The 22,528-nt window shown below is 43.2% G+C and overlaps 8 protein-coding genes across 8 annotated transcripts; 6 read left to right on the forward strand and 2 right to left on the reverse strand.

The window, feature by feature from the left end:
- Positions 1-379: 379 nt before the first annotated feature.
- Positions 380-2,822, reverse strand: BYT42DRAFT_555105 (mitochondrial carrier domain-containing protein). Its single transcript, XM_051566636.1, has 7 exons — positions 2,171-2,822; positions 2,023-2,069; positions 1,316-1,957; positions 1,200-1,245; positions 973-1,135; positions 778-904; positions 380-709 (listed from the first exon to the last, which is right to left on the reverse strand). Exons 1-7 carry the CDS (start codon positions 2,601-2,603, stop codon positions 641-643), a joined length of 1,527 nt encoding a protein of 508 aa, XP_051426924.1. The 5' UTR covers positions 2,604-2,822; the 3' UTR covers positions 380-640.
- Positions 2,823-4,053: 1,231 nt separating this feature from the next.
- Positions 4,054-4,710, forward strand: BYT42DRAFT_628215 (uncharacterized protein; the record flags this gene model as incomplete). Its single annotated transcript, XM_051572423.1, has 2 exons — positions 4,054-4,257; positions 4,314-4,710. Coding segments are annotated over 2 exons (339 nt in total), but the record flags the coding sequence as incomplete, so codon positions are not given.
- Positions 4,711-7,138: 2,428 nt separating this feature from the next.
- Positions 7,139-8,727, forward strand: BYT42DRAFT_542619 (aspartic peptidase domain-containing protein; the record flags this gene model as incomplete). Its single annotated transcript, XM_051565625.1, has 2 exons — positions 7,139-7,407; positions 7,494-8,727. The coding sequence occupies 2 exons, from the start codon at positions 7,139-7,141 to the stop codon at positions 8,725-8,727; spliced, it is 1,503 nt and encodes a 500-aa protein (XP_051426926.1).
- Positions 8,728-9,964: 1,237 nt separating this feature from the next.
- Positions 9,965-12,090, forward strand: BYT42DRAFT_555111 (aspartic peptidase domain-containing protein). The gene is made up of 2 exons (XM_051566637.1): positions 9,965-10,372; positions 10,484-12,090. The coding sequence occupies exons 1-2, from the start codon at positions 10,083-10,085 to the stop codon at positions 11,700-11,702; spliced, it is 1,509 nt and encodes a 502-aa protein (XP_051426927.1). The 5' UTR covers positions 9,965-10,082; the 3' UTR covers positions 11,703-12,090.
- Positions 12,091-12,100: 10 nt separating this feature from the next.
- Positions 12,101-14,545, reverse strand: BYT42DRAFT_555124 (Neutral/alkaline nonlysosomal ceramidase). Its single transcript, XM_051566639.1, has 11 exons — positions 14,335-14,545; positions 14,020-14,271; positions 13,748-13,958; positions 13,677-13,689; positions 13,570-13,613; positions 13,200-13,514; positions 13,083-13,136; positions 12,656-13,020; positions 12,513-12,592; positions 12,396-12,447; positions 12,101-12,339 (listed from the first exon to the last, which is right to left on the reverse strand). Exons 1-11 carry the CDS (start codon positions 14,490-14,492, stop codon positions 12,291-12,293), a joined length of 1,593 nt encoding a protein of 530 aa, XP_051426928.1. The 5' UTR covers positions 14,493-14,545; the 3' UTR covers positions 12,101-12,290.
- A 1,320-nt stretch (positions 14,546-15,865) lies between these two features.
- On the forward strand, positions 15,866-17,777 carry BYT42DRAFT_177797 (glycolipid 2-alpha-mannosyltransferase-domain-containing protein). Its single transcript, XM_051562395.1, has 5 exons — positions 15,866-16,286; positions 16,369-16,665; positions 16,733-17,208; positions 17,275-17,318; positions 17,386-17,777. The coding sequence occupies exons 1-5, from the start codon at positions 15,991-15,993 to the stop codon at positions 17,500-17,502; spliced, it is 1,230 nt and encodes a 409-aa protein (XP_051426929.1). The 5' UTR covers positions 15,866-15,990; the 3' UTR covers positions 17,503-17,777.
- Positions 17,778-18,125: 348 nt separating this feature from the next.
- Positions 18,126-18,452, forward strand: BYT42DRAFT_481825 (uncharacterized protein; the record flags this gene model as incomplete). Its single annotated transcript, XM_051563692.1, has 1 exon — positions 18,126-18,452. A coding segment is annotated over one exon (327 nt), but the record flags the coding sequence as incomplete, so codon positions are not given.
- A 1,007-nt stretch (positions 18,453-19,459) lies between these two features.
- BYT42DRAFT_177816 (uncharacterized protein) lies at positions 19,460-20,840 on the forward strand. Its single transcript, XM_051562396.1, has 5 exons — positions 19,460-19,537; positions 19,599-19,769; positions 19,823-20,132; positions 20,188-20,585; positions 20,655-20,840. Exons 2-5 carry the CDS (start codon positions 19,695-19,697, stop codon positions 20,739-20,741), a joined length of 870 nt encoding a protein of 289 aa, XP_051426931.1. The 5' UTR covers positions 19,460-19,537; positions 19,599-19,694; the 3' UTR covers positions 20,742-20,840.
- The last annotated feature ends 1,688 nt before the right edge of the window (positions 20,841-22,528 follow it).

Below are 22,528 nucleotides of genomic sequence, written 5' to 3' on the forward strand. Positions count from 1 at the left end.
TGCAAACTTATCAATCCGTTTTAACACGAACGATCCCATGCTTTTTTGAGAGGTTTTCATTTCATTGAATGGTTTGAAATCAAAAAAAAAATGTATACTACACTGATTATAGCCAACTTCGTCCCTCCGAAAAACTCAGAAGTCCGCTGAACTGCCCAGTGAGTTTCACATATTCTGAGTGTTAGCTTTTTGTCCGCCACGAACGCGTCGCTCATTTGTCGGACATTATGATAAAATCAAACACAGTTTAAAACATACCGTACAACATTACGAGTGGTATCAAGATGGTGATCCCAATTTTATTTGTACTCAAGTTGTGGGTCGGTGTTGTCCAACAGACCAAAAGATTGCTTTACACTCGCTAGTCTCTCACATTTCGAACTAGTAAGTCTTGTTCGATTACTATAGGAACCGATCCTAAATGCTATGCTGTATTTTTTGTCGAAAAGCTGGTTCGTTGCTATGTTACGGTTTTATTCACGCCCGTTGCACAGTTCCGTTCTCTTTTTCGCCTGTAACCTTGTTTTACATATCTACAGTCAATTCATTCGAGGCAGAAGAATATACTTTCGTCTAAAAGGAGCCTCGCCAAAAAATACACAATAAAGATGATACAAATGTTTTGTTTTTTCCCGTCTAGTTATGAGATACCAAGCTCACGCTTACTCCATTCATAAGTGACATAGCTGATACTGACCGCGGGAACGACCTGGTTCAAGTGATTATTCAATCAGAAACCTCGATCTGCTAATTACCAAAGAACAGTAGACTTTTTACCTTGAGTAAAGTCGGTCCCAATCCTTTATAAAATCCACGAAGTCCATCAGCTTTATAAGTCAACTGAACAGCATCCCACGGTGACTTGTAAAATCGAGGATGCGCTTCAGTACCTTGCGCTTGCAGCCTACCAGCCCGAGGTAAGTTTCTCTCGACCATTTTTTTTTTTTTCATCAGTAATTTATCATTCAGTACCTTGTGCGGATCACATTCAACGGATATACACTTGTCGCACCAATGGACCCGCTTACCATACCACAAGCCCACAGTACTAAGACACTCGGTTGACGTTTCTTACCGTCATGGTGATCTTTTTCTGTATAATGCAGGTATCCCATTTTTAAACTCTCGTAAATGCCTATCATATGGAAGGGGATGAGATCAGGATGAGAATGTAACCATTGATGGTAAATTGTACGAACCGAGATCCATCGCTTGATAAGGGAATACGCCGATCAGACCCAGTGTCTGTCCAAGGTTTAGATTTAATATGGTTCCGTTCATTTCTTCCAGTGACTCCAACATGATGACCGCTTACCAATCCTGGCCAAAACGCGCGAATCCCATTACGAGTATACATTGTTTTCGCCGTATTGAAGATAAGGGACCGCGATACTGCTTGTGTTTTTGGCAGCCCCGACTTCCCGCCATCGGCTTTTGACCCATTGATGGCTTGCTGGGACATGATTCTGGTTTTTAGCGTTTCCACAGGGTAAATCGTAAATTGCGCACAAAGACCAGCAATGCCACCGGATAAAAAGCGTGCACCGGTCGGAATCGAATCCTTGTCCTCGCATTTCAGTGCTTGCGCAAATAGACCTTTGGCGGTTTCGTACGAGTAAAACTTGATTGCCGATTCCGGAATGATCTTCAGTACGTTCAAGCCATTGCCCACAAAAAAGCCTCGCCAACCTCCTTTTTTGTAGATCGTAGTGACCGCATCCCGCAAAGACAGAGATTTGTGTTCGGTGCTTTGCGTTATCAGATATACCTTGAGTCGATCAAACGGCGCTGTGCAGGATCGCGATACAGCACCTGCAATGCCACCTGCCAGCAGATATCTCAATGCGTTATGCGCTGTCTCATCGGTCGGAGGTATAATAACATCGGCATCTTGCGTTAGTTGCGTTGATGCTTGATAGTATCTATAAATATCTCGGATGTTTGTTTCCGGTAATAGCTAACGCGCATTGTCAACTACATGCAACTTTTCCCAATGCAGCCTCCGTTGGCACTACCACTTACGAGCAGGAAATTCTTAAATTCACAAAAATCGATAAAACCATTGCCGTCTTATAATGGCGCCCCCAGCAAAAGAAAGAAAAGAGAAAACAAGGATCACAGATGAGACCAGTGTGGGGTATCATGCCAACGTCGATGCATGTGCACTTACCGAGATCCATGGCTTGAACGAAATCATGACATTCTTCTTTGGATAACGTTATGCCTGCACCTTGAAGCGCTCTTTCCAAATCACTTGAAACCAGTCTTCCATCGCCATTGCGATCGATTTGCTTGAATAATTCCCATAGCTCTCGCTCTTTCTCGTTGACGTAGGCTTTAAATTCGTGGTAATCAACGTAACCGTCGTTACTCGTATCACAACAAGCCAAAAGCTCATTGACATATTTCATTCGAGCTGGTACATGCGTCATGGCAGTAAATCCTTTCTGGATAGCTTCGCTGTCGAGTAAGCCATTTTTCTTGCGGTCGAGGGTATCAAACAGTTCGCGAATACGTCTGTCCTTCTCTGCAGGTGTCTCCGAGAGATAGAACTCGGTATTTTTTGGCAGTTGGGATCTTGATGCCTCGTAGGCTTTTTCCATTGCAACAAGTGCGGGGTAGAAAAGCAGCCAGTCGAAGAGAGGGAGTGGTATGGATGGTGCACAGAGTCTATGGAACAAGATGCAGAATCCATTGATTATCCCAAAATCCGAACCACCCGACGTAGCATTACAAAATCTTTTGTCGGTTATTAAAATTGATTGGTTGAGAGAACCGGCGGATCAACAACGTCAGCCCCCGCTTCGCACTTTGCTTGAAATGATTCGTGCAATGATGCGCAGCACATGACCAGAACTCCTCATTTAAATCAATACTCAACAAAAGAAATTACCAAGAACATGGATCCTTACAGCGTGTTCCACCATAATTCATGGAACTTGAGAGATAAAACGACAATGTGCATGTGTAAGCTAAGCACAGCAGTCATTTTGACTGCAAATTGAACAAGCTATGAATATTTAAAGAGAAATGGAGTTGAAAAAGAAAAAGTTGCGACCCGATGCCTGCATCATCCTGTCTCGACATAACGGAACAGCTATTTTTCTTGCAGAGCCATTCTCTTGAAAGCAGAAGCTACCATTAGGTTTTACATTTATATGGGTAGGAAGACAAGCTAACAGATAAAGGCAAATGGTCTAACATAAACGCAAAAGCGAAGGACCATGCGTTCAAGCGATCTTGGAATGTACCACGAAATTCTATCGATCGAAAAGCGATGAACTTTAACAGGAATAAACATGGATTTTCACTAGTATCGAGCAATAAATAGTGACAGAATGATTGAACCTTCATTCCATGATACTGTGTCTTGCAACAGTTTCTTGCACTGCTTAAACGGAGATCCATTTTCTTTTTGTTTCTTTTTTTTGTAGGCGCGCAAGCTTGAGACAATAGAGCTGCGCTCTCGGAAGTCGTAGGCTCGAATAAAGGGTACGAAGAAGCCAATAAGATTCATGTATTAAGGTAAGCTTCCTTTTAAAAACCTTTAATCCATAGACATAATGCATTTTTTTCCCTTCGTAATCAGAATGCAAATCATGCCTCAATCCGTTCCCGAGAAACAGTAGGGGAAGCTTCGTGGGGTATCGAACGCTCTAAGTAAACGTGATTCTTACCTTTTTAACAAACAAACCGACCATGATCCGTAAAAATCTTATTCAATAATTTATGAAACTGGCGTGAGTGGATCGCCGGCAAAAATGTGATCTGATTATTTATCGGATGGAGGTACGATATAAAAAAGCATTGCATTAGCTTTAACACTGGATGATGGCTTGCATACGGTTACTGTAGCGATTCATCAAAAGCTTGTCACCTCAGCAATAATTTGCGCTATACCTTGTTGGAAACGCAGAAGTGCCGCAGTTGCTCATCAACAATGTTTGACAATTGATTAGTTTCAACGTGTCTGGAAATATCCAACACTCCAAGGGCGATACTCTCAAGCAACTGGAATCGACTTCAAGCGCTTTAAAGTGACAGACCAACACCTACAAATCCGCTTCCTATCACACCATTCAAAAATGCAAAACTTATGGTATTCAAGTCATCCAAAATACCATCACCCTCACAGAAACGAGCATCATCAGTCCAAGCACATGGAGATTCATTGACCTGCGTTCGGCAACCATTCCTACGAACTGGACGAAACGGCACCAAATGTTGAAACTCTTTGTACTCATCGCTACTCTTCATGTGAGTTTTTTTTAGTATCTTCCGTGAAAATACATGCTAAATATAATATTGTACAGTTTTTAGTTCTGGAGCAGAAAAATGTTACGGAGCAGCTTGAATCAGAAGTCAACGGTGTTGTTGTGGTTGACGAGTACGATACAATATCCTATAGACTTTCGTGTCATAACAATGACCGTCCCCGACATCAATAGTATGCTTCTTTTGCCGCTGCCCCTATTCTGTTTATTGGCGATTATGATTATCTTTTTTTCATCAAACGAAATATGACAAAGGCATCCTTTTAAGCTCATTGAGCGCTTGACGGTCGATAATCGGGACGTATTGGAAGAAACCTGTCAGTACACTTCGTAATCTGGTGTCCGTGTATTCAGTCTTTGTCAAGAATTTTGTTCGCGTGATATTTTAGCACCTCTCAGTGCTTTGCTTCCGCAGGTACGGTAGGAAAGCCTTGATCGTTCTGATTTTATTGATCCAGACTGACTAACTCGTACGCGTTATTAGATCATTCAAACCATTGATAACGTTCTCAACAACGCACCATTGACGCATGAAGCCGAGCATGACCAACAACGTACAGTGCAGTAATGAATGCTGCTAGAGCTTCAAAACTTTGGGATGATAGGAGAGAGAATATATCTCAAAAGAATAAATTTTTTCATACATTGTTGTGCGCCTTCGGCCATAATCACACCTCAACATCTGCTGTGCATATTTCGTGCAAGTTACGTGCCAGGCCAATGTCTAACTTGTCCCACACCTCGTTGAGGGCGTAAGGTTCCTTATCGGGGCGGGCCGACTGCCGGGTCAAGCCCTGACCCGAACCGAACCGAACTGGGATCATTCGAGCGAGTTCAGGCCAGAAGCTTTTTTGCTCTGACTTTATCGAAATTTTTTCTGTCCGTTTCTCAGCATGATAACGTTGTTTATGCAATTGCTTGACAATCATGCATTTTGATCGTTCAGGGAATATCTCCTCATTGTGTAGTTCGCCGCGTCATTTCAGCTTGGTTTAGTATTTTTTTTTTTGGAAAGTAAATGCACTGGTGCGTACGCTTTATTTCTTTAATTGGTAGCATTTTACCATGAGCCATAAACATGAACGGCTTCTCATGGTTCGTTTTCACTCTACAGGTGGCGGCGTTAATTTGCCATATGACCATTCGAAATTCGGCTTCACTTCCATAACGGCAATTACATGAACCTGACGCGTTGCATCAGGGCTTTTGTAAGCGCGCAGTTCTTCGCCATTATCGCTTTAGCAGAAACCCACTTTAGTCCATCGTATAGATTCAGAATTATGTTTTATCATGTAACCTTATGTGAGGCATTGCGTTTATATAACACATGCTGTTTTTGAAGCGAACCACGAAGCATGCATCATTTCAATTATGCCACTTTTTCGAATTCCGATCAAAGTTCATAGCACAACGGGTCAAAAAAAAAAAGGGCGTCATGTCTTTCCGTTCTGCTGAACAAAAACCCGCCCATACGTCCTCATCAGCACAGAATTCGTCCGATCTTTTCGAAATGTCACCAAATGAGGCGATATCAAGAAGGCAGTCACCCGGTGTTCTTTGAAATGGCACGACATGCCGCCATGTTCAGGCACTTCAAAAAGATGCATAAAAAGCAAAGGGAAGTATATGCAAGAATCAACATATTCTTTTAACCAATTATCTCACCCTATCCTTGAAATTTCGGTACTGAGAGAACATGAACTGGGAGGCACGTTACATCTAAAATGCGAATTGGTGCGATCAGCTTGGAATCTTTTTCGGGGCTCCACTACAGCTAAAATTTCAGTGCATAGAGATGGCGGAAATCGCTTCAGACCGAGGCGCCAACGGGTGGTGGACGAAATGGAGGAGTATTTTGAGTGCTTCCCTTGATGGATGTTGGAGGGAACGACGGGGTGAATTGCGTGTTGGAGTACTGGCACCATGTCCAGACGATCTTCCCCAAGATTATCGACAATAGCACGCAAGTACCTCGCTCTTTTCGTCACTTCCATACTTGCGAGCGAAATACCTTTCTCTTTCGTTCACTTCTTACTTTTCTTTTCGTATGATTTCTGCTCTTTGCATTTCACGTTCTTCTTTACCTCTTTTTCTTTACGATCTTTTAAATAAGCTATTTTTTTCGCCGCTTTCTTTATTTTCAGATGAGGGACCAATGGTCCGGGTTTTTATTTGCACATGCGTTTATTGTCGCTTGGACTTTTTTCAGAAATTACTGGCGCATCTTTGAGATGGGAAAAGACGTTACACAAGAGGAGTAATAGGCATGATGTTCAATTGGATATCCAGAATTGAGAATGTGTTCTGTTCAATGTTCCCGAGTAAAAGACCTCGTTTGGTGCAACCCATGTGTCACTGGAACCTCATTATCCTTATTGCTGGAATTGAAATTTCTGTGGTGTTCGCGGTTATACATGTAGAACGTGGCTTGGAATTCTATCACGGATCTTCTGATTCCCATCACACAGGTCAAATAACAACTATTCACTAGGGATATGATCTTGTGTATGGGTATGTAGGAAGTCATCTATTTGAATGTCAAAGATATAAGGGACAATGATGCAAAAACAATCGATCTTAGCAGATCATATCTATTTCTGAAAAAAGTGCACGTATATCCGCCGTGGTAAATTCAGATATTCATTGCGTACTTCGATTTGAACTCATGGAGGTTGCACGACCTTATTACATTTTCTTATTCTTCTTTTTTATTGCCACAGCCTTGTTTTATTTCGTTCATTTCCCTCTTTGATTTGCTTACTTATATACCGCTTTTCTGCATTTTCCTTTTTCCTTTTCTCTTTGCGATCTCTCCTTGGTTGACTACTCTGTAGATATCCCATTACATAAACTTACCTTTCCCAATGCGCTTAATCGCTATTGCTTCGGTCATAGCCCTAGTTATATCAGCTACTAATGCTGCCTCTCTACCTCCACCTCAAAAAAATGGCTTTATTCGTTTGCCATTACAACGAGTACCAACCACTGGTGTGACCGGTGTTCACAGATCAGCCCTTTTAAAGCGCGATAAGACGACCGTGCCTTTATTAAACGAATGGGGTCGTGAATATGTGATTGAAGTCGGTATCGGTACCCCACCTCAAAAATTCAATGTCACCCTGGATACTGGAAGGTAAAAACTCGGAATACCATAACAAAGAAACTAGCCGTTACCGGTGCTTGTGAGTGAATGATCACTAAATAATTTTTGTGCGATAGCTTTGATCTCTGGGTACCTTCGTCGGATTGCTCGTCAATTATTTGCCCCTATAAGCGATTCGATCACGCCAAGTCATCTACGTACAAGCCGACAAGTCAACCTTTCGAGATCACTTACGGTATTGGTGAAGCCACCGGTACCTATGCTCTTGATACCATCACCGTTGGTACTCTTTCTCAGGCAAACCAACCTATTGGTCTTGCGAAATATACAAAAGATATTCTCGGCGTTTCTTCTGATCAGCAATCCAACGGTATTCTCGGTCTGGGATTCCCAGTGCCTGGCATTACGATGCCCAATACGACGACTTTCATGTTCAGTCTTGTCGAAAACAATGCGATTACGGAACCTGTCTTTTCCATTTACTTGGGCAGCCGATACAAGTTTGGTTACGGTGGAGAAATGATTATTGGCGGTGTCGACACCACAAAATTCACGGGACAGTTGACATACGTTCCCGTAGTCTCGTATGATCTGTCAGGTTATGCGGCTACGGCGAATCTTAACAGCCGAGCCAACGCTGCCGGTGGTATATACGCTTACTGGACTGCGCCCGGTCAGGGAATTAGCATCGTTACTCAAGACGGTCAGACCGCGGGCTTCAACCAACAATTTACCCAACTGGAACCCTTTATTCTTGACACTGGCACTACGCTTACATACGGACCTAAAACTATCACTGATGCCATTGTCAAGGAATTTACAAAGAATTCCAAGACGCCCACGCGTTTCGATCCTTTGAATAGCGCTTATGCGGTCGGCTGTGACGTAGCACAACAGACCAACAAAATGGAATTCACCTTTTCCACATCGTCTAGCCAGCCATCCAAAACACCCGTCAAGATTACAGTAACAGCAAAAGAACTAGTCATTCCCGTCGACAGTGACATACTGGCGACTGCCAAACAATGTTACTTTGGCATTGCTCCTATGCTCGCCGGAACAGACGTAGACTGGATTATTGGCGAAAGTGTGCTGCGATCGGCTTACCAAGTCTACGATATGAAGAATCACCGCGTGGGTATTGCACCCGCCACTGGCTTGGACATCGTCAGTGATCCTTCCGAGGCTCGTTCCTCCATTCCTGTCGACCCTGCCCGACCTACCGATCATGCTCGACCAACGCCAGGAGTTTCCGTACCCGCTTCCGCTGCTGTTTTCTTGTCGGCTTCTTGGTCTGCTGCAACCATGGTGGCCGTCCTGGTGACGTCGCTCGTCTATAATTTTCAATAATGGATCCTGAGTGTACTTGTATTTTACGGATATTTTATTTTACTATCAAAGAACATAATTCACGTTTTATCAAACATGACATAACAGGGGACTGGTCTTGGAAGTGCAGGGTCCTGGTCGTTGTATTTTTGCAGGCAAATCTGTCAAATGCAAGCTGAGCTGGTTTTAAACATATTACAGAACTCGGGGATAAACTACTACAACATCTGTCATTTTCCATAACAACAAGTATGCTGTGTCTAATAATGAAAGAATTTCTTTAGTGTTACTGAATCTCGATTCAGTGAAGCACCGGTTTGGACGCGTAGCTGAGTTGTCCTCATTTTGCGCCGTTTTAAATTTCTAATTATGTCACGGATGGGTCATGGCCGCAGAACTTCCTTCTGATAAGTAGATATTTTAAACTTTTTCGCCTTTGTCATATCTGCGAATTAAATGAGCCTAGAAACGGAAGAAAGGAGAAAACACTTTCGTCATGCCCCGTTTAAGGCAATTGTTGACTTGGCTTGAAACCATCGCGACATGCCAGCACATTACTATGTTTCACATTAATAGAAAATTACACAAGTCCATGGACTGTAATTTGAAAGAAAATGATTCCTGTGACATAACGTTTTTCGATAAACATTTTGCATACATATTACATTTTGGAATACCGATGCCAAAACAATGATTGATTTTTCGACACCGGGACTCCTTTTTCTATCCTCGGTTAAATCATCGGCGCAGTATTTTCTTTCCATGGCAGCAGTGATGCCAAGGACAATGACGTCTATTACTGTTGATATTGATGTCGGTTGTCCCTTGCTGAAACCGCCATTTTTCCTGATAAATATGACCATGGGAGACTGTCCAACCAATCATTCGCAGGGATAATTGATAGTCAGGCTGCAGAATGATGAATAAGGGGAATCTTTTTTTTCATGGCAAGCAAGGACCGTGCGCAAAACAAGCCATTGTCCTGAGTTTTTTTGCCCGTCTCCATTGGTTCGTTTTTCTCTCATCACATTGTGTCCATGTCCGGCGAAAAGATACTACCGTATATTCTATAATGGGTGTAATCAATTACGCATTGGTGCATGTGGAGTCTTGGCACCTTCTTGTCCACAGAATTTCCGCACCGAAACCTTGTCGGGCTTTGGCGAAGCAACTCAGCACACCTACGACATCGCATCATCACGAGAAAAGCAGGAAAGAAGAAGCTTCTTGACGGGGAAAACGCACTATAGATTTACCGATAGTGGTGAAAAATGTCTGTAAATAAAATAAATACTCAGACTATTTATGAAGCTGGAGCTTGAAAAGCTGCTCGTTTTTCCTAGCTTCTTCTTTTTTCCTTCCCTCCGCTCCCTAACATGCACATCACCTCCTCCATTGGTCTGCTCCTCGCAGCCTTGGCAACTGCGTCTCTCGCCTCTCCAGTAAATCATAATGCTGCTGCCGACAACGGACTCGTGCGCGTTCCCATCATCCGTAAACCGCGTAAAACCGATATGCTCACAGCACGACAACGCCGAAGCAACACTCTCAATAAACGAGATCCGTTTCAGACTTCGCTTTACAACGACGAAGGTTCACAATATCTCATTCAAGTCGGCGTTGGTACACCCCCGCAGAATTTTACGGTGACACTTGATACGGGAAGGTACTTTTCGAACGCATGCTTGGCAATGGCATAATGTTGTACAATCGTACAACTAGCCCAGAAAGGAAATCACCTATGAATAGACGTCTAATGATGAAACTATTGTCTTAGTGCGGATTTGTGGGTCCCTTCAACGGAGTGTCCTAGCAAAACTTGCCCCTTTACCAATTTTGACGCAAGCAAGTCATCCACTTTCAAATCGCTGGATCAACCATTCGGCATTACCTACGGTATTGGCAATGTCAACGGTACCTATGCTACCGATACAGTTACCGTCGCCGGCGCTACGGTACCCGATCAGCAGTTTGGATTGGCGAGTACGACCAGCGACATCCTCACTGTGCAAGGGGCTCAAGGTGGTGAAACCGACGATAGCGAGGTGCAAGCGAATGGTATCCTCGGTCTTGGCTATCCCCAGTTGACGGCCGGGGTCACTCGCGGTGAAGCCCCGTACAACCCGTTCGTATTCAACCTTATGGATAAGAACATTATTGCCAATCCTGTCTTTTCGGTGTACATGAACCGTGCTAGCGAAGAAGGATGGGCAGGAGAAGTGATCTTTGGAGGCGTCGACGATACGAAATATACGGGCAATCTCACCTATCTTCCTGTGGCTTCGCTTGTGCCATCGCATCGCTCTCGCCGAGATGGTCGATCCAATACCAATGGTTACTTTTACTGGATGGTTCACGGTCAAGGATTTGCTTTGAAGGGCGGTGACAAGGTCAAAGATATGTCATTCCCACTGCGAGATATTGGAGCATTTATTTTGGATACCGGCACCACGTTGACTTATCTGCCCATGGATATGGCCAACCAAATTCTTGAAGCCTTGGTCGGTCGTCGAGGCTTCGCGTTGGACCGCCAATCGGGCACTTACGTCGTCGATTGTAAAGCTGCTTCTACTGGAAGTTCATTCCAACTTTTCATGTCTCCTACTGGTAAAGTGACCAACAATCCCGTGACATTGTCCGTACCTATTGCCGATATGGTGATTCCTCTTGATGCCGACACACCTGAAGAGGCTCGCGCCTGTATGTTTGGTATTGCACCTACCGCACCCTCGGGTGGCCAATCCCAAGGTTCCGAAATGATCCTTATTGGTGACTCCGTTTTACGAAGCTCTTATCTTGTATTTGACATGGGTAAAAACCGGGTCGGTATTGCTGCTGCCAAAGGATCAGGTGGAAGCGTCGATGGCAACCAGGCAACTGCAGAAGCCGATACCTCTCAGCCGCCCACCGGTTCCGCGGTCTCCCTTACTCCTGCCGGCTACACTACCCTCTCCGCCCTTTGTATTTTATCAAGCATTCTGTGGACAGCTCTTTAAACCAAGAGACATTATAAGATATTTCCTTTCCTTCTGTATTATACGCATTATTTGTTGCTTTACTTGTTTTTAAATATCTCTAGTTGATTTTTCTGCTTTTGCTTTCTGCGTTTTTATTTACTGTTTCCTTTTTCTGTTTCAAATTACTCTTTATGATAATCACGACAAACACTACGTTATTTAGCTACAAAACTGCATTCGCCGGTAAAAGGATTTAATTTTGTTCTCGTTATTTGCAAACCTTAAAACTTGTCACAGAACCTAAGCCATGCGTCATTGAGTAATGATCAGCATGTTTGTCTTTTTTTGGTCACTTTGCCAAATTGAGAAATAGACTACTTTGGCGATGATCTCGTTGCCAGCGTTCTGTTTTTTAAAAATAGTTTTTATGCGACCAACTGCGCTAAATTGCAATGCATTATCTGTCACACAATGACACAGCACTCGCTCTTGGGAATTATTCCTTGCACGAATATCAGTTGATGCTGTTTCCTCAATTTTATTTATCTTTGCCGTAATTTAACCGATTTAGTTTTACTTGGGTATCGATAAACATGCACGCTGTATGTTCTTAATTTATAACGACGGTTAATAGACGGTGAATTCAGAAGATTGGCCGCTGTGAGGTCGAATCGTCCTATCACGCGATATCTCAGTGAGAAGATTTTCATTGTATATCTTTCAAAGCTTTACCTTTTCAGCGATTCTTTGTTATGTCCGTAATAGACTAATCGGTATGTTCCGGCTGGATATATACAGTTAGTATTCCCAGGGTTCTCATCGATCGATGCCAAGCTCAATTGTACTTACGTTCTGTGTGCTCGTGGATGTCCCACTCGATTGTTGCTTCCGATTGTCCGAACAACTTGCTCGTGTAACGCCATCGAAACCTAAAATGGCTGGTTAACTGACACTGTCTTTTTCCTCAAGCATGGAAAGCCGAAAAAAAGAACCTTGTATCATAGTCATTGTCGGTTCGAACAACGGACCATGTTCCTTGCGGTGTTTTTCGTTCCACCGTTAAAAAGGTTCCTTCGTGTAAAACATTATTTCTCGGGTTACCGGCCACAAACGTAGCTGATACGGTTTGGTTCAAGCGTCTATTATACTGCACATCGACATCGGACACAATGTCTCCGAAATGATGAAAAAGTTTCGGCCGATCTGCACCATGCCTTGTTACAAAGTTGAATGCCTGTGGAGTAAAATCTCTAAACTTTTCGCTCTGGATCATAGACGGATCCTCCAGTGCCATGGACTTTGCGAGAGTCTTGAAAGCGTCTACATAGGCTTGTAGCGTATGTGGACCATAAGCCGTCTTGAATCAAGGTTTAGCGAGTCAGACAATAATCTCGATGGGAGAAAAAGGAGGGAACATACCGCTGCACCCTCGAAACGTTGCATTTGATACTCTTCAAAAGTGGCAACGTAAGACTAAATAAAGTACAGCACTGATCAGTATAAGATCGTTGGGCAAATACTACAAAGAGACCATACAGAATATCCATTCGCTGGGCCAGAAAGAATGACGACAGTATCACAAATTCCATATTCGCACAAAGTCTTTTGCACTGCGTTCCGTAACCGCCTTCCACTCATAGTCGTAAATTCTGCGGGCACACCGATAATAAATACAGAACCAATTCGCAAAAGTTGGATATCCAGAATGTGCGGTTGCCATTCGAATGGATATGTCATTTCCCCAGTATTGAGGATGATAGGTTTCGGAGCGTGGCACAGCTTTTGCTGTTGTGATGGCCATCGCAACAAGTGGGCCAGCGTACCCCAAAGTAAAGTACCCTTGGTCATATTCTAAGGATCAGGTGAGCATAAACGGACAAACATATAAAGACACAAATAAGCTAACCTGATATAATCCTCGCACAGCAGGTCCATCGGTGGTGCCGGCCGCTGTATGGAAACAGTTTTACACATCAGGTCATATACGTCGACTAATTTCATTCAAATCTTTACCAAATCCATAGCCCTACAAGGATGATGCATAAATACTTTTACAGCGTAGCACGAAGAGAGGCAAGACTTACCATGGCTGGGAGACAAGGATGGACAAGATCACCGTCTGTAGTGCGGACTGTTGCCTTGGTGATATCCCAGTATTGATGCCGGAAATCGATCACACCACTAACGTAAGTGGGCATATCGCGTTGTTGACGAAATAACTCTATAGCTTTCGTAGCCTGATTTTGTCCAATAATACGGTTCGTTTCGTAATGGCCCATTTCCCATCCTGGACCTCTTTTTAATCATTTAGAACCAACTTGAAGACATTTCGCTTGTCTCATGAGTCATCAGTTACCGTCCAATGCATCTTGATCGAAAAGGACACTTGTTGGCATAGGAACCATCGCATGGGATCTCTGTTCCTGAGCAGAAAGCACCAAGGGTATGAGGACTGACGTCGCCTTCATTGGATTGGGCAAATGCAGCAACAAAGCGAGGATCTTGATCTTTCTGAAAATGCTTCTCTGTGACATATGACGCATAGCCTTTATTGTCGCCGTTCACTAGTCGGTTGGTATTATTCACCGTGACACCATGAACTGCAAACCTGCATATACCGAATCAACTAAAAATAATGACATGTCATATTGAGTATATCATCTTTACATACCAGCTGATCAACCCCAGATCAGTACCGCTGTCGGTTCGGAAACCCAAGACAGTCATCAACTTATCCACATCATATGTGTATTGCCGGCGTTCTTCGACAGGGTTGAGTAAATAAGCTGCTGGAGATCGATTGATGTTTGTATCGAAAAGTTCGTCCATGCTTATTCGCACATCGCCCTTGCATAGATTATCGTGTGCTCGCGTAATGGATCGCACGATGCCTTTAATAAGTGGCTTTGACACTTCTTCCAGCCAGCCCCAAGAGGGCAATTCATACAGTGCTGAAATAAACCTATGAGTCCCTTTCTTTTCCATCCGATATTGATTTTCATGGATGCATTCTTTAGTCCTTTACCGTGTTGGAGATAACCAGCCACGCCACTGTGTGAATGCGTACTTGAGATCATGACATTGTCCACATTGTATAACTCATTGCCAAATCGTGATTGCAATTTGTTAACCACCCGCATTTTGATGATGTCGCCCATAGACTGAGTATCCGTATTGACAAACACGATTCGCTTGCTACCGTCAGATATAATGTACGTTCGTGCATACAGCCGTTGTAATAGACCTTCCCCTACTTGACCTTGCTTGGCATAACCCATCAAACTGAGCTCCGCAACAGGGCCAGTGATATCGGCCATTCCCGTGCCAATATCATAGTGAGCCGTTACTACGAAAACACAAGCACAAAATAATAATAAAATATAGCAGGACATGGCATAAAGGAATGCAATACAAAAGGGATAATGTGGATTGGAGCGTTCTTAATGCAGCAATGCTGCTTGTGACCGTTACGCGATACGCCAAGAAGCTTGACCATCTCGCTAAAAAGGAGGACATACCATTGCTCGAATCATTTGTCACCGTCAATGGTATTGGATACACGTTAACCTATCATTTTTATTTGGTGTGAAAAAAAAAGTCATGTGGAAGATGTCATTTGATTTCATCCTGTAGTAACATGTAATTATCATCCTCCATGAAGGACCTTTATAGCCCTCCATCATATTATGGTTACTTAATATCCTACCTGGTCCAACTTTCATTGAACGCCTCCTGACGAGGGCGATCTTTTTCTCATGCATTTCAGGGATTAAATTTTACCGAGCTGGAAGTCAAATTCTCACTGGATGATATCATGCTTGCTGTCAAGCAGTCGGGATGCTTGGAGAAGAAAAAATTTTCGCTGACACACTTGCCCTGGTAAACATGGTTAAAGCCTACTATTTTCCAACGTCTCACATATATAACTTCAATAACTTTTTATTACGCCCAATAAACTATACATTGCTTGGCAATAGCCAGTTCTTGGAGCAAGCAACAATGACTGGTGAAGCAAAACCAAGCGGCGACTGAAACAAAGGATGCTGTAATTTCAGCCATCCTTGGCAATATGCCTAATATGAACGCGAATACTGTGAAATGGTGTACATTGCGCAAATAAACAGTCCAGCGTTTTCAATACATAACCATATCAGTGAATCTTGTGTGACCAAAAAAGAAAGGATCGCCCAAACATCGGTGAATGTCTCTCAGACAAGCGGAGTTTTTGGCCGCCTGGATTATAAAACAGTGTCTAATGATGACCCGGCGAGGATATATATATCTTACCTTCTTTTTCCCCACTTCAAACACAAATACCAATTCCTGAATGAGACGAAGCATATACTTTGCGGTGGTCCTCTTTGGGGCCATAGCCTTGTATTTAGGTTCAATGTATCTCCTCTCGCAACCCGGTAGACCTTCGTCTATCGCTTCTCAGCAAAAAGTCGAAGGACAAGCGCTGGCGCAACAGGACGAACTGAGTAACGGACTCCAAGTACCAATTGACACCCACTCAAAGAACGGCGGTATCAATGAATCAAGAAAGGCGAATGCTGTTATCGTCGTTTTATGCCGAAACGATGAACTATTACCCATGCGGCGTACCTTGCGAGAATTTGAAGAGTGAGTATCGGCTCCAAAACAAAAAGATGTTCCATTATTTGAAAAACGGTTGAAACTGATTCATATTTCGAAAAAATGACAGCCGGTTCAACCGAAAGTACCAGTATCCCTATGTATTTCTCAACGACGTGCCGTTCAGTGATAAATTCGTTCGATCCATTTCATCAATGACAGACGCCAAAGTTGAATTCGGTCTCGTACCTTCGGAGATGTGGTCGGTTCCATCGTTTGTCAATGAAACACTGATGCAGTCGCAGTTACAAGATTACGCTGATCGCAATATCATGTATGGCGGTTCCTTGTCCTACCGTCACATGTGCCGCTTCAATTCCGGCTTTTTTTATCGACATCCTTTGCTACAAAAATATGATTATTACTGGTAAGGCATATAAAGTAAACAAATCCGTCGTCATACATCAAATGGTTTAATTCAAGATACGACACAGGCGTGTTGAACCTGGCGTGCAGTTTTACTGCAATCTAGATTATGATCCTTTTGAATACATGCAACGCGAAGGCAAACTTTATGGTTTCACAATCACGCTGCAAGAGATACCAGAGACGATCCCCACTTTATGGGAGCACACTCTTCGATTTGCTCATCAGAACAACATCAACACCACTCTACTCGGATTCTTCGGCAGTCCCGAGGCAGGATACAATATGTGCCATTTCTGGTCCAATTTTGAGATCGCCAGCCTTAATTTATGGCGAGACGAACGATACCAGAAATACTTTGATTACCTCGACCAAACAGGCAACTTCTTTTACGAGCGTTGGGGTGACGCCATCGTCCACAGTTTAGCGGCCGGTCTGTATCTCAACAAGACGCAAGTTCATTTTTTCAACGATATCGGTTATAAGCATGATAACTTTGCTCATTGTGTGGACGACGGTATCTATGGCAGTTGCTTATGCCCAGGTATGACCATGAAAGGGAAAAAAACAACAGTCGTCCAAAGAAAGAAAGCTTATCAGTTACCATTAGAGGATGTATCCAACTTTGATACCATGTGGGGATCCTGTCTTCCCGTAGGTTTTCGCTCGTTGAAATGATCGACATCAATACATGCTAAATATTATCTTTTTTTGGTTGTAGAACTGGTTGCAATATCCAGACAGCGGAAGACGATGGGATTTCTTGGCCAATGGTGATCAGGTGTTGGATGAATCTCGAACGATTCATCGCCCAGACCTGGTCCAACCAGTACGTTAACTTCAGACAGATGGCGATTTGTCACATTATACTACGCATCTCATCCCCCTTCACGGCATCTGTTACATATACGCCTTTGCTTCCCCCCTCCCTTGTTTCATGTATATTACATAACTTGTTTTACTGTTTTAGTTGTTCGGATTTCCTACGGACACGACAGTCCGGCACGACAGTCCGGCACTAGATTTCATGCCATTCACGTGATGTACACGACACTCACGTGATGCACACGACACTCATGATGACGGATACGACACTCATGATGCTATGCCTAGTATTACATGTAACGAAGCAACCTTCTTTTTGCCTATCATGCATGAACGGAATTGTCATATCTTAAATTAAGCAATTCAATACCTTCCACAAATATGCCTTATTAAATCTACCCTTTTTCGTATTAATTAGATAAAACTGCTTGATATGTACAGAACCTTGTCCTTGTTCCTGTTTCTTGTCTGGTCCTTTTATTGTTCTTCCTTGTCTTGTCTTGTTCTTGTCTAGCGAAAGCACTTAACACCATCCTCCTGTCCTGATTGCGCATAACACCAGGTTTGCTTCTGTTTCCATCCGTTTATTATTCTGTCCCATCCATCTCTATCTGACAGCAATCCTACTACTCAAAGATGTATTCGTTAATTGGAAAAAGTTACCAAACTATCCAAGATTTGAAGGCTGCTGTAAACGATGTTGCTCGTCAGTACCCTTTTGCCGTCTCAACAAAGAACAGCAACAAACGTTCATTGACATTACAATGTGTCGCGGGTGGTGCCTTTCGTAATAACCATCACGTTACTGAAGAATCACGCAAACGTGTCCGCACCAGTTTTCGAACAGATTGTCCATGGAACTGCAAAGCATATCGTTATGCTGGGAGCGATTCTTGGACGATCCTCAAGATACATGACGAGCATAATCATCCTTTTGCTCCTGATGCCCGGGTCTATCATCAGCACCGTTCATTGTTGCATGAAACTCAAGATACTGTGGAGGTTTTGCTCAAAGCTGGCGTAAAACCTAGAGATATCATGGAAGTCGTCCGGTTGAAGGAAGGATCCGTAAAGGTTACTAAAAAGGATTTGGGCAACCTCAAGGCCAACCTGTGCCCGTCATACATGAACAACAAGGTGTTGCAGCTCATGCAGTTTTTGGAAGAGAAGCAGTACCTGGTTTCATACAAAACGTCAGGAAAACAGTAGACTGCATTTTCTTTTGCCACAAAACCTCCATAAGCCAAGCTCAACGTTTCAGCGAGGTAGTTTTGCTAGATACAACGTACAAGACCAACAATGCTGGTTTACCACTGGTAAGATAAACATTCAGCTAATTGATAGCTGTTGTGTGATACTCACTATCTACATAAACATAGGTGAACATCTGTGGTGTCTCCAATATCGGTGACTCCAAGCGCCTTCGTACTTTCCTCGTGGCTTCTGCTTACGTCTCCAACGAAAGCAAAGAAATGTATACTTGGGTGGCATCGCAGCTATGCGAATTTGTATTCAAGGAGGTCAATCCCGGAGTCCTTGTTACTGATGAAGATAAAGCACTTATGTACGCTCTCGATGTGACCTTCCCGACAAACAGCAAGATACTCTGTAGTTGGCACATCAAGCAGAACTTCAGGAAGCACGCCTTGCAACATTTCGATTTTGAAGATGACATGGAAGAATTTATGAATGCTGTAGACCAGATGATAAGCTGCAAGACTTTGAAGCAATTTGATGACGCATATCGGAAGTATGAAAACGCTGTTAAATTGCTTCAGAAAGGTAAATTTCTTCAGCTTGCCACATCATAAAGCTACATCTGCTCACATACCCTTTAGATGCACACATAGAAAGTCAAAGCATCAATACACCATCGCTGCGTGATGATGCGGAATCGGTTAATGTAAGCTTTTGCTCGAATTACTACGATTTTGCTGATAATTTACTGTATCTAAATTTTTATGGAAGACCAATTCATTTCAAGTAAAGATAGAAGCTACTAAAGGAAAACTGGATAAGCAAGACACTCTCATGAAATATCTCCACAGGTTAGTGCATGCGAAGCTGGGTGCCATTATGTACTATACTGATATATCACGGATTAGTAAGCTTGAGATAAAAGAAAAATGGGTCGGTTGTTACGTCCACAAACTTTTCCATTTGGGTGCAACTACAACGCAGCGAGTCGAAAGCATTCATTCTGCCATGAAGAGCCAAATACAGCGAGCTGGTAGTATACAAGCAACTTGCGAAGCTATTCACCGATGGATGTCAGTGAAGGTATATGTATTGATTGTTTGAGTACGAACTTTGTAGTTTACCTTTTCTGATAGGTGGAAGATGCCGCTATCGAGTTTACCCGAGAATGCGCCAAAATCGATTACCATGTAGCAAAGGGCCATATGGAGCAGCTTCTTCCTCTTTTTAATGAAATATCTCTCTTTGCCATCGCGAAAATCAAGCAAGAACTACTCAAGGCTGACGAGCTCGCCATTGACCAACGATGTATCCCCGTGATTACTGATGAGTGTAACTGGTGCAGCAGTATGGTAAACTTCGGTCTCCCCTGCTGTCATATACTGACCGGCCGAAGTACCATTCCTCTCTCTCTCATTTCTCCAAGGTGGTACTTGCATCAAGATGGTAAGATAGCTTGTCATGTAGTATTATCATTTATTGACCGCAGCTTCTCTTGCAGTGATTACTGGCCTCCCCGCCACAAGCACGACAAAATCTGCTAATGTTGAATCGACATTTTTTATTGCTGACTTGTATAAATTGGAAGCCATTTACGAGGCAGCTTTAACACAACAGGAGAGAGACAATGTACACCAGCTTGTGACGAACGCCATTGTTGAACTCTCTACAGAGACGATAGCCAATCAGCTCAAGTACCCGGCCAAACCAAAGACAAAAGGCAGACCAACAGGTACAGCAAGGCTACCAACAAGGGCTGAATTTGCAGAAAAGGAGGCGACACTCCGGGCAAGGAAGATGGAAAAAGCTATGCGCAACAAAGTGAATGACGAGGTATCTGTCACTTTATCACAAAAGCGACACAGCCCTACTGAAAACCCTTCAATTAACCAAGAAAGAGTGAGTATCTTATCTTCGAAATGCCAATCAAAATAACAATTACATGGTCTTCTAAATCCATAAATCAAGATTACAATGCCGCTAAGGAGCCAAGATCAATCATACCTGCGACTGAAGTCGTCATATCTGCAAATGAAGTCCTCAATCGAAAGGTGAAAGCCAGTGTATGCATTGTGATTTTGCGTTATCTAAAGTGTTATTTTCTTTTTCTTTAGTATCAGTATATCTTACATTTGTGCAGATATCAAAAGGGATATTGGTGTCCAAAATATCACCGATGTTCACCAAGTAAAATCTGACGGACATTGTGGATTCAGAGCTGTTGCTGCTGCTACCCTTGGCGATGAGGAGAAATGGACGTTGGTCAAGCTTTCTATGCGGGACAAATTCGAAAAATGAGGTCTACGATTTTCCGGGAAGCTTCACTGTACATCCCAGCACACATGCTGGAAGTATTGGATAACTACGATGAGCGTGCCCCCTCAGACGCTTGGTTCTATGCCCCTGACTGTGCGCAATTAGCAGCCGAAACATTGAAAATGCCAATAGCCGTCTTCGGAGAAACCTGCGAGCTTTTTGTTCCTTTCACCACCAGCCCTGGTATATGCAGACGCCTTCCGTTAGTCTTTCAGCTGAAGGATGGCCATTTCACAGCTGTTGAAGTCTCAAGAACCGCCATAAATAATGTAACTTGGCCACGAATCAATATTACATACCAGCATACTGTGAAAGACAAGGCGATTGATGACGAATGGCGAAAAATTTTCCCTCAAAGTTTTTATAGATTAGATTCATTGTAACCAACATTATTAAAATTATAAAGCTCTATTAGGAATAATCATGCGTATTCGTTCACGTCCCTGAGGCGGATTACGGATATCGATCACATGCAGTACAGCACTGTAGCATTGGTGACTTTATTCAGAAATGATGTTGGTCTGCCGCTGAAAATGTATGGATCAATTCTTGCACATGGGAGGTCCTTCCACAGTCGGAGCCATGCGTTCTGTGTGGGGGCAGCTTCTGAGGCAAGATGAGTAAGCTCGAGTTGATCGTTAGAATATTGACGAAGCGCAGCTTTGAAGTCTGTCTTATTCAAATCCTCTCATGTGACGGAGAGGGTTTGTCAAGCCGGGGTATTGGAGATCGCATAACAGAGGCCCTTGGCAGATGTGCGAGATTGCATCTGACGTTATTTGGATTCCATGCTCAATTCATACGATGATCGTTTTTCCTCCATGAGCTTCTTAAACTGTGTCAGCAAGCGAAAGACAGAAAGCTCATGATTGGTGGTGGTGAAAAAAAAAGATACCTCACGTGAGCAAGAAAAGATGACACCCGTTGAACAACCCGTTCCTTTTCACGATTCGTGGGTAGTCGAGGCTTACAAGATGGGGACTCGTATTGTGACGCATACCTCGCAGCGAGAAGAGACTATGTGGTAAATGTCAGGAAAAACACACAATACGGTTAATTGATTATCTGTCATCATCAATTTCTTTGCCATTGTTGTCTTTAGCCATGCGCTTCTCCATGAAACACACTGTTCAAACTGCGCCGTGAAAGGCATATAAAAAATTCATGCACCTTTTTTTTGCTGTCAACTTGACTCTTCTCTCTTTTTCTTTCTCTCTTTTAATGATGCCATGGCGTCTTCAAGCCGCGCACCCATAGATCCCGATCTGAGTTCAGTCTCCAATACTGAAGACGATGGTGATTTCTATTCGGATGACGGCTCCATCGAAGAAAATGCTGCGGAGGACGAGTTTTCAGAAATGCAACTACGTCAACTTTACGAGGCTCGCTTGTTTCCAGAAGTCATCCGCTACAAGAAGAGATGGAAAGCGTGGAACATAGAGAACAGTCGGGATCAGGGTGAGAATCAATTGGGACATCTCTATTTCAGATTTGACGTTAACATCCTTTCTTATTTTGGATAGTCG

This window comes from Radiomyces spectabilis (assembly GCF_025331425.1).
Source record: "Radiomyces spectabilis strain NRRL 2753 chromosome Unknown BYT42scaffold_2, whole genome shotgun sequence".
In the NCBI taxonomy this organism is placed as follows: Eukaryota; Fungi; Mucoromycota; class Mucoromycetes; order Mucorales; family Radiomycetaceae; genus Radiomyces; species Radiomyces spectabilis.

Excerpts from the sequence above, each read along its gene's own strand:
- BYT42DRAFT_555105 (XM_051566636.1), bottom strand. The coding sequence starts at position 2,603 with ATGGAAAAAGCCTACGAGGCATCAAGATCCCAACTGCCAAAAAATACC. Across the intron at positions 905-972 it reads TTGAATGTGATCCGCACAAG|GCTGCAAGCGCAAGGTACTG; the intron begins GTACTGAATGAT and ends TCGGGCTGGTAG. Across the intron at positions 710-777 it reads TGGGACCGACTTTACTCAAG|GTCGTTCCCGCGGTCAGTAT; the intron begins GTAAAAAGTCTA and ends CACTTGAACCAG.
- BYT42DRAFT_555111 (XM_051566637.1), top strand. The coding sequence starts at position 10,083 with ATGCACATCACCTCCTCCATTGGTCTGCTCCTCGCAGCCTTGGCAACT. Across the intron at positions 10,373-10,483 it reads GTGACACTTGATACGGGAAG|TGCGGATTTGTGGGTCCCTT; the intron begins GTACTTTTCGAA and ends CTATTGTCTTAG.
- BYT42DRAFT_555124 (XM_051566639.1), bottom strand. The coding sequence starts at position 14,492 with ATGGACGAACTTTTCGATACAAACATCAATCGATCTCCAGCAGCTTAT. Across the intron at positions 13,021-13,082 it reads AACGTTTCGAGGGTGCAGCG|ACGGCTTATGGTCCACATAC; the intron begins GTATGTTCCCTC and ends CCTTGATTCAAG. Across the intron at positions 12,448-12,512 it reads CATCCACGAGCACACAGAAC|CCGGAACATACCGATTAGTC; the intron begins GTAAGTACAATT and ends GTATATATCCAG.
- BYT42DRAFT_177797 (XM_051562395.1), top strand. The coding sequence starts at position 15,991 with ATGAGACGAAGCATATACTTTGCGGTGGTCCTCTTTGGGGCCATAGCC. Across the intron at positions 17,209-17,274 it reads TGGCAGTTGCTTATGCCCAG|AGGATGTATCCAACTTTGAT; the intron begins GTATGACCATGA and ends AGTTACCATTAG. Across the intron at positions 17,319-17,385 it reads TGTGGGGATCCTGTCTTCCC|AACTGGTTGCAATATCCAGA; the intron begins GTAGGTTTTCGC and ends TTTTGGTTGTAG.
- BYT42DRAFT_177816 (XM_051562396.1), top strand. The coding sequence starts at position 19,695 with ATGAAGAGCCAAATACAGCGAGCTGGTAGTATACAAGCAACTTGCGAA. Across the intron at positions 19,770-19,822 it reads ACCGATGGATGTCAGTGAAG|GTGGAAGATGCCGCTATCGA; the intron begins GTATATGTATTG and ends CTTTTCTGATAG. Across the intron at positions 20,586-20,654 it reads CTTCAATTAACCAAGAAAGA|ATTACAATGCCGCTAAGGAG; the intron begins GTGAGTATCTTA and ends CCATAAATCAAG.